We start from the raw sequence: 10,000 nt of genomic DNA on the forward strand, positions 1-10,000 counted from the left end.
AGCATTGGAGCTCAGTAGCATTACAGTATGAATAAACTGTGTGTGTGTGTGTGTGTGTGTGTGTGTGTGTGTGTGTGTGTGTGTGTGTGTGTGTGTGTGTGTGTGTGTGTGTGTGTGTGTGTGTGTGTGTGTGTGTGTGTGTGTGTGTGTGTGTGTGTGTGTGTGTGTGTGTGTGTGTGCGCGCGTGTGCATGTGCGTGTGCGTGCGTGGTTCAGGGTACTTATACGTGCTTTGATGCTGATAAGTCCGGTACGATCGGCTCCAAAGAGGTTCCACAAGCCTTCAAGGCTGCTGGTAAGAAAAACACACAGGTGTGTGAATATTGTGTTGCCATTATGAAATAATGCTTATTAAGTACATAACATTAGTTTTCTGTTTTCTCTGTATAAGCTTAATTCTATAATGGTTGTCGGATGTGTGTGCCGTCCTCTCCCTGGAGTGTGTTCATTGTTGTTATCCAACTCTGTGTGTTCTTATCCAACTTTGTGTGTTCTTATCCAACTGTGTGTGTGTGTGTGTGTGTGTGTGTGTGTGTGTGTGTGTGTGTGTGTGTGTGTGTGTGTGTGTGTGTGTGTGTGTGTGTGTGTCCACCAAGGTTTCCCCCTGAATGACCAGCTCTACCAGTTGATTATCCGTCGCTATAGTGATGAGCATGGCAACATGGACTTTGATAATTTCATTGGCTGCATGGTGCGCCTGGACGCTATGTGCCGTAAGTATCGCTTATCTCTCTTCTTTCACTCTCTCTTCTCTTCTCTTCTCTTCTCTTCTCTTCTCTTCTCTTCTCTTCTCTTCTCTTCTCTTCTCTTCTCTTCTCTTCTCTTCTGTTCTGTTCTGTTCTGTTCTGTTCTGTTCTCTTCTCTTCTCTTCTCTTCTCTTCTCTTCTCTTCTCTTCTCTTCTCTTCTCTTCTCTTCTCTTCTCTTCTCTTCTCTTCTGTAGTGGAGTAAAAGTACAATATTTGGATCTGAGATGTAGTGGAGTAGAAGTAAAAGTATTGGAAATTGGAATTACTCAAGTAAAGTACAAATGCCTCAAAATTGTACCTACTTTCCACCAAAATTGTACCTACTTTGTGTGTGTGTGTGTGTGTGTGTGTGTGTGTGTGTGTGTGTGTGTGTGTGTGTGTGTGTGTGTGTGTGTGTGTGTGTGTGTGTGTGTGTGTGTGTGTGTGTGTGTGTGTGTGTGTGTGTGTGTGTGTGTGTGTGTGTGTGTTCCCAGGAGCCTTTAAAACTTTGGACAAGGACAACAGTGGAAACATTAGTCTAGATATCAAAGAGGTAATACATTTGTTTGTAGACAACTTACTACTTACTACAACTTACTATAATTAGAGATGCACGATATTGCAATTATGACCGATCTCCGATTATTTGCTGGGTCATGTCGGCCGATACAGATTCCGATACTGATATATTACATTATATTCTTAATTTCTTATATATTGAACTTGAATTTTTTGAGTTTTGAGTTTTGCTGGTGAAAGTAGATGAGAAGCACTAACAGCTGTAGCTCTTAAAAAGACAGAGACAGGCAGACTGGCTGCTCTGTGGGTACAAAGACATTGACGCCGACGGTCACATTATTATTGCGTCATCAATATCTGTGAAAATAATCTGGATTATTATGACATTAATATGGCATTTTTATGGCTGATATGGCCATTTTGATATGCTACCGATTATATCGTGCATCTCTAATTATAGTAGATACTAGGATCTGATATGTTGTTAACTTATACCTGATTCCCCGGGGTCCCCCCTTATTTTAATATTTTAATATTCAAGATTTAATTTTTCTATCAAGATTTATTGTATGTATTATGGATGTTTTAATTGGTAACAGACTATGATGAATTGACAATGACGTACAGTTTATTATGGCATTGATTGATTGATTGATTGATTTAAGTATTTATTAACAGTTTGCAGAATGGGTACATTTCACATGAAAGCACAACTCAATACAAAGACTGTTACTGTGGACGACACACTGATAAAGCGTTACACTTGTTTACAACAGGGTCCACCATTTTCAATTCATCAGAATGAAATAATTTTGCTCTATCTGTATTTATATTTGTTGATGCTGCTATTTGTTTATGTGGAGGCACTAAACATGTTTATGTGGATGCACTAAACATGTTTATGTGGATGCACTAAACATGTTTATGTGGATGCACTAAACAAAATGTCACATCTTATTTTAAACCACATTAATCCTGGGGTCCCCATTTTGTGCGTATTTTTAAAAAAAAATCAAATATTTGTAAAAATAGCTGATCCACATGCTCGTAGATGAGATATTTTAAAAATGTTTCATATCGCAAAGGAAGTAGTAGTAGTAAGTAAGTAGCCTTGCCGAGCCATGAGGCCCATAGGGCAGGAGCCTATCTCCTGTTTCTGTAGCGTGAGGCAGCTTGATGTACAAGTACACCCCCTGGACATGATGCTAGTATGGTGCAGGGACTTACCCCCAATCCAACCCTTGATGCTGAGTGTCAAGCAGGGAGGCACTGGGTCCCATTTTTAGAGTCTTTGGTATGACCCAGCTGGGGATTGAACCCCAACCTCCCAGTCTCAGGGCGGACACTCTAACCACAAGGCCACTGAGCTGGTATCGCAAAGGAAAGGAAAGCACACCATAATAGGTAGGAACCAAATGGACCCTTATGGGTCTGTAACACAGAAAGTGTGCAAATGGGTCCATTTGGTTCCTTTTGTACACTCTCAGAGTTAAATTAACTTTGATTTTACAATATACATTGGGGTCCCGGAGATAGAAATGCCATTAAATGTGGGTCCGTAGCCTAATGCATGTCAAACCGGGCGTCCTTGAAATGAAAATCGGTGAAAATCACTGCCAGAGCTGTAATAATCTTCTCTTATGGGGGTTCCTTGTATATATTTTCTAATGGGGGTCCGTGGGGTTAATGAGTGTCAATTTGGGGGTCCTTGACATGAAAACGTTTGGGAACCAATGGCCTACAAAAACGTCTTTATTCGGCTAGCAATGTTTTGACCATCCTGTGTTGGATCTTCATCAGCTCATTTGATAATGCATACATTACACATTTTCATACTACAAAATATTAGGGCTTAAAACTTGGAAAACATCTGTCTATTTAAAAAAACATAGAAAATGTACAAGCTCACAGAGCGTCACTTCATGCCATGTTGCAAGCTTGTACATCTGCTATTTTTTAATGTTTTTGAAAAATTATGATAGTGTGAGACCTACTGATTTAGTGTCAGAATTATTTGTAGAATCATCCTCAGGTCTTAATGAGATCAGTCATGGATATAAAACAGTTGTGTTGTTGTAGCGTGAAGGAAATGAGATTTGTCTCTGTCTCTCCTCAACAGTGGCTTCAGTTGACCATGTACTCTTAAACCAACGTTGGGAATGCTGCACGGGATGCTCGTCTCCTTATTTTCATCTCAAATGTTTGATTTTGTTTAACCATTCTCTCTCTATTTCACTATGCAATTGTCTAAGTACAGCCTAGAAATATTGAATGTCCATGCTTAATGAGTTTTATTTAAAACATTTTTCTTCCATGTTTTATGTTTGAATTATGTTTCACTGGTTCCAAGTGCCTTAAAAACAAAAACTTGGAAACAGGGCCTTAAAATAAACTCCTTTTTTACATGCAGTAAAGGATGAACACATGCAAACAAAAAAAGAGTTCAGATTAGAGTGTGGATTTTGTGTGTTTCTAGGCTATATTTGATACATCAAATATACCGTAGCCTATAACTATATATAACTATATATATATATATATATATATATATATATATATATATATATATATATATATATATATATATATATATATACTGACTTTAGTCTGAACTTCTTTTTTTGTTCTCTGAGTCCTCCTTTGCATTTGCATTATGTGTTTACAAGTATGCAATGATATGTTTAACCACAAAGTCAATCTTGAAAAGGGATAATGCTGTATAGTATGTTGTAAAACAAAGATATATTTATATTGGCCTAGGCCTAGTTTACTTTAACCATAGGACCAAATATGATTGATGCTGCTATTGCACTATCCCACCACCAGATGACGGTGCCACAACATAACGGAAAATACCCCAAAGAATCTCCTTACTTTTTCTAGCAGACTAATGCTGCTATAGTTTGTGGTTTTCCAACTTGACAACTTTTCCCCCCAAAACAATCTATGTAATGTTTAAGCTCTGAATAAAGTGACAATACTGATTATTGTGGTACTGTGTTTATATCTGCCGTTTAAGGCTACTATGTAAACAAGGAACGTTCAAACTGGATCTGGATCTGTCATTATTCTCTGTCATGTTTACATCAGGGTCAATATTCATCAAAACATGCAACAAAGAAAAGTGAATACTATAGGCCTACAGTAGGGCCTATAGTAAGTGAGGGGTGCTCTTATCATCATACAATCATCACATCATCTCATGCTGGCCAACAGTGTCAAAGTTACTCTTAAACGGTATATTACTCATTTTAGTTACTTTAAAAAATTACTCCCTGACAAAAGTAACTAGTTACTTATTACTTTACTTATTACTTTTTTTTCAATAATTTTCCCCAATAATTGCATCTGTTGTTCCCAAAAGTATTACTTTGAATTTTCAACATTAGCAGTTTTCCCCCCTTTTCTGCGGCCTACATTGTAAAATCCTCATTGTTTATTTACCTGTACTGTATGTATAGTGTACACACCATGATGGGTCCATTTGATTCCATTTGTAATTTGAATTAAATGAACATGTGTATGAATTAATAAATTACAGACTAAATGAAAACCACATCTGGGCTCAATATGATAATGAAACGCAAACTTTGAACAGTCTCACACAGCGTTGGGCAGTAACTAGTTACTATAGTAATATATATATTACTGTAATATTAATACTTTACCCAGTAACGAGTAAAGTAAGGTGTTACTCTGCCAAAACAGTAATATTATACCATATTATTGTGTATAAAAAATGGCACATAGGCCTATTACATATAACTTTTTTGTTTTGTTGGCTGCCGTTTGAAAACATTTCATTTAAAAGGTTGAAAGAGATGCTGCTTTATTTTATAGCCTTTTTGGCTGATTGGGGACTCTTCTTAATATTATATTCAAAACAATTGGATTCAGTTCTAAAATAAGCTGACTAAACAGATTGTGTTTTTGTAGGCCTACATCAATTTTTTGCGTGTGTGTGTGTGGGGGGGGGGGCACAAAAGTAATATGTAATATTAGATAATATGTAATATTAGTCTTGATTCCAAGTATTAAGTAATATAATATCACCTTTTTTAGTAGCCTATGTAATAACATATTACTCTATTGAGTAATATTTCCCAACACTGTATAGGCTACTGTTTTGAGATGCTGCCATGTGTGTGCAGTTCAGATTGTTGATGTTGAATTCCAAATGTGGAATATGCAGCAGAAAAAGACTGGTGAGAGACTGTTGAATATTTTGTTGTATATCCTGCAATTATTCAGTTTGGCTGATTGGAGACTTCTTATTCCAATGAATTTGATTCAGTTCTAAAAGGAGCTGGCTAAACAGATTGTGTTCTTTTGCGGGTGGAAGGGTAATATAAAATTGAAAAGTAATATAAAAGTAATATAAAATATATGTAACTATATTACTCTTGATTCCAAGTAATAAGTAAGTGATAATGTAAGCTATGTATGATGATAAGAGCGCCCCTCACATCACACAAGTGTGATTATTCTATAGCCTACTGTTCACTTTGTATTTTGTGGGGCACTAGCCCCTCCCACATCCAGCTTTTGGTTACCGTCCACTTCGTCTTAAACAAACATTAATTTCCCATTGACAATTTATGAATGGAGAATTTTATGTTATAGTGTCTGAGCAAAATAGGCATATTGTCTATTTTACGTTATGATGATGTACAATGATAAGAGCGCCCCTCACTTCACACGGGTGTGATCTTTATTCTATTTTTATTTTGCATAGGCCTAGATGTGTATGTTTTGATGAATTGAAAATGGAGGACCATAATGTAAACAAGTCTTATAATGCTTTTTCTGGTTTTATCCTCGGTTTTTGTCGCTTTTAGGCTACCTTCCTTGGACTGTACCCTTTCTGCATTTGTTAATAAAACTATCAATCAATCAATCAATCAATCAATCAAAGAAAACAAGCCCCTGGGCCAGTGGGGGCGGTGCGTGGAGCCAGTGTTGCCATGTCTGTGTATTATAAGCGACTAAAGCGACGACTTTGCGCTTATTTTTGGGGCTTTGTCCTTAGTTACTAGTTGCTTGCTTATTTGGGCTTGTTTCCTAATGTTGTTTTTAACCAGTTGTTAAAAACAACATTTTCATGTCGAGGACCAGAAAAAACAATTATGCATTATTCCATGCAGGACACATCTGAAACTATTTTGTGCCAGGAACCCCCTCCCCAATTACCAATACCAAATTTGCATTAATATTTTTTCAAAAACATTCCAAATAGATCTACTAGCTCACAAGAAATTAGCCGATGTATAGGTTTACCTGCTCATGTGGCCTATACTATAGGGATAGGCTAAATAATAATAGTTGCAATCTTTAATATTTAGGGCTTGTTTTCAGAGCTGGTTGCTTATTTCTCCCGCATAATCTGGCAACACCGAGTAGACCAGAGCAGAAGGTGATGCTGCGGAGTGTGGTGCGGTGGATGGATGCTGCGACTGCGTGGATGAGTTAACCAAACAGGTGGAGTTCTCACACCATCGCTCCAAACTACAAAGGAGTTGAAAAGGTAAGCCACATGAAATCAAGAAATTAATTATCCAATTGCTTTAATATTTTGAATAAGTTGAAGAAGGCTCATATAGTGTTGAAGATTGTTCCTAGGAATGTGATGCAGAAGCCACTGAACGAAAACATCCTGGAGCTTGCAAAGTAAACAAGGTGAAAAGTGTACGATTAGCACTTGAATGTGGTCTTTGGTCTAGTGGCCTAGCACGACATCACATCAGTGATGGGCAGTAAGGTCATATATTACTATAATATTACTATTTCACCCAGTAACGAGTAAGTGTTGACCAAACGCTAATATTATTACATATTACTATGTCGAAATACTACTGTATATTAACCAGGTTTTGTTGGCTGCCTTTTGAAAACATTTCGATGAAAAGGTCAAGAAGAGATTGCTACTTTACATCTTTCTAGATAACTACAGTAGGCCTACATAATGTGGAATATATGCAGCAGAAAAAGAGTTCAAAAGATGAGAGACGGTTGACTATTTTGTTTTATAGCCTTGCAAGTTGCAATTATTCAGTTTAGCAGATTTGTGACTCTTATTAATATTCCAATGAATTGGATTCAGTTCTATTAAGGAACTAAACATAGGCTATTGTGTTATTAGCTACCTAGTTAGTTATTAGTTTTTGCGGGGAGGAGTAATATGTAATATAAATATAATATAATATGTAGGCTATAATATATTATATTACTCTTGATTCCAAGTAATATAATATTATCTTAGTAGTAATACAAGTAGAGTAATATGCAATAAGTAACATATTAGGCTAGTCTCCTGATTGATATTGTCCAACACTGCACTGCAACATTCACTGATGCTTCCAAGTGAATCCACGTTGTGTTAAGCCAGGCTATAGCCTACTGTCCATCATCCATAGACAGCCTACTCCATGTGGAGGACAGGACAGGGACACTAGTAGGCTACAGACTGATAATGTCGATCTGTGTATCCCTGTGTGTGTGTGTGTGTGTGTGTGTGTGTGTGTGTGTGTGTGTGTGTGTGTGTGTGTGAGAGTGAGTGAGTGAGTGAGTGAGTGAGTGAGTGAGTGAGTGAGTGAGTGAGTGAGTGAGTGAGTGAGTGAGTGTGTGTGTGTGTGTGTGTGTGTGTGTGTGTGTGTGTTCTCTCTCTCTCTCTCTCTCTCTCAATTAAATTTAATTCTAAGTGCATGATATGATATTGCAAAGCATACATGAACAACAATAACAAACCGGTGACTAACAATGACAAAACAATATCCTTCGTAAATGTAAATTAGTCTAATTAAATATCCATCCAGAGAACATCAAGATGATGTTCTCTGAATGGATATTTAATTAGACTAGCCTAATTAAATATTAGTCATACATGTTGTTCATGTATGCTTTGGCAATATCTTATCATGCACTTAGAATTAAATGAAATTGAATTGAGAACGAACACGCACGCACGCACGCACGCACGCACGCACGCACGCACGCACGCACGCACGCACGCACGCACGCACGCACGCACGCACACACACACACACACACACACACACACACACACACACACAAACATTGTATCTAAACTTTAGATATATCATCAAAAAAGGTCAATCAGTCAGTCAGTCAGTCAGTCAGTCAGTTACTCACTCACTCACTCACTCACTCACTCACTCACTCACTCACTCACTCACTCACTCACTCAAGAGTTTTATCTCCCTCAAAAGATATATAATTGCAAATTTGCAATAGTGTCCATGCATGATATTTTCAGTTTCTTCACATTTCTGTCTATAGCCTGTCTAAATCAGGACTTGAGCAATCTTTTTGTGCATGTGATCTATTTTGTCTATTGCCAGGCTGCTTTTAATTGAACTCAGATAATGAGTTAAATAAACACTTTTTTTTACTGTGCACCTGTCCTTGGGAGCCTGGGCAGTCAGGTTTGTCTGTATAAGGCTTTCACAATTTAAAAGATTAAATTGTGTTTTTGGCATCGAATATGATAACATACAATGTATATACAATTTTATACATTTTAAATTAAATATACAAAGTTAAATTACTGACCCAGTGACCCTGACATTTCATAACTTTATACTTTCCAAAACGTTTTAAAATAGCGGAAATAGCTAATCTACAAGCTTACAACACGTGTTTCCGCTATTTTTTTGAATGGCTTGACTCGTGGTCGGCACACTAGCACACAATGTTTACTCTGAGTCTGTATCAGACTAGAGAGAGAGAGGCAGACAGACAGACAGACAGACACAAAGATAGAGAAAGTAGATGGAGTGAAAGTGAGAGAGAAAAAGGAGAGAAAGGGAAAGCCCATTCCTATAGCAAAAGTGACATTGACAGAAACAAGAATAACAAACAATAAACCAATTAATTAATAATTAATAATTACAGGTAATCAACTCTGTTGTCTGTAGGTCAAACACTGGTACAGCATGCCATTGACACGTCGTCTGGCATTGTGTCACATGTCAGAAAATATGTTTTTTTCCTCAAGGAGTAAGTTCTGTCTCCACCTCTCCCTGGGTGCAGAATCTGGACTGCCATTGAGCGTCTATTTCAACTCCAGGTTCAACTCATTGAGTTAGCGAGGCCCGTCTTTTCTGCCTGCCGCTGTGTCTCGTCTCCTTAGTGGCAAGTATGGTTGGAAGTTGAGACTGTGATTTGTTTATTTTTTTGGTCTCATAATTTGGTCGGGTCAGATTGTCTGAGGACTGTCCTCAGTTTTATGTCTCTATACAAGTTGCTCTGTGTCTGTGTGTGAACCCCACCAACCCAACTTTGGGTTCCAAATCAGCAGTTGTCAGTGGTGGAAAAAGTACTCAAATGTTTTACTTAGGTAAAAGTATCAACACTGCAATATAGAAGTCCGGAATTCAAAATGCACTTGAGTAAAAGTACAAAAGTTTGGGCATCAAAATGTACTTACGTAAAGTACCAAAAGTACTCATTGTGAAGAATATGTCCCGTTTCAAGTCAGCAGCTTTTGAAAATAGCAGAACTACAAGCTCACAATGCATCGCATCGCGACGCATTGCAAGCTTGTAGATCGGCTATTCAAATGGCTGAAATGTATAGGGCTGAAGTGTTACCGTTATTATTATTTTTTATTGTTGTTTTATACAAAGTAACTAGTAACTAAAGTTTTCAAATAAAAGTACAATATTTTCCTCTGAGATGTAGTGGAGTAGAAGTAAAATCATTGGAAATTTGAAAAACTCAAGTAAAGTACAAATACC

General features: G+C 37.4%; 2 protein-coding genes across 2 annotated transcripts in view; both read left to right on the forward strand.

The window, feature by feature from the left end:
- LOC306932284 (calpain small subunit 1-like) overlaps positions 1–3,770 on the forward strand; it is an 11,661-nt gene extending 7,891 nt beyond the window's left edge. Inside the window, exons 8-11 of the mRNA XM_079514032.1 lie at positions 216–294; positions 596–712; positions 1,220–1,278; positions 3,364–3,770. Coding sequence (XP_079370158.1) covers positions 216–294; positions 596–712; positions 1,220–1,278; positions 3,364–3,390 — 282 coding nt within the window. The 3' untranslated portion in view covers positions 3,391–3,770. The remainder of the gene's footprint in view (positions 1–215; positions 295–595; positions 713–1,219; positions 1,279–3,363) is intronic.
- A 2,919-nt stretch (positions 3,771–6,689) lies between these two features.
- LOC306932459 (synaptosomal-associated protein 25-like) overlaps positions 6,690–10,000 on the forward strand; it is a 19,738-nt gene continuing 16,427 nt past the window's right edge. The window contains exon 1 of the mRNA XM_079514285.1: positions 6,690–6,768. The gene's annotated coding sequence lies outside the window, so the exon portion shown is untranslated. The remainder of the gene's footprint in view (positions 6,769–10,000) is intronic.

Source organism: Electrona antarctica (assembly GCF_951216825.1).
Source record: "Electrona antarctica genome assembly, chromosome: 11".
Lineage (NCBI taxonomy): Eukaryota > Metazoa > Chordata > Actinopteri > Myctophiformes > Myctophidae > Electrona > Electrona antarctica.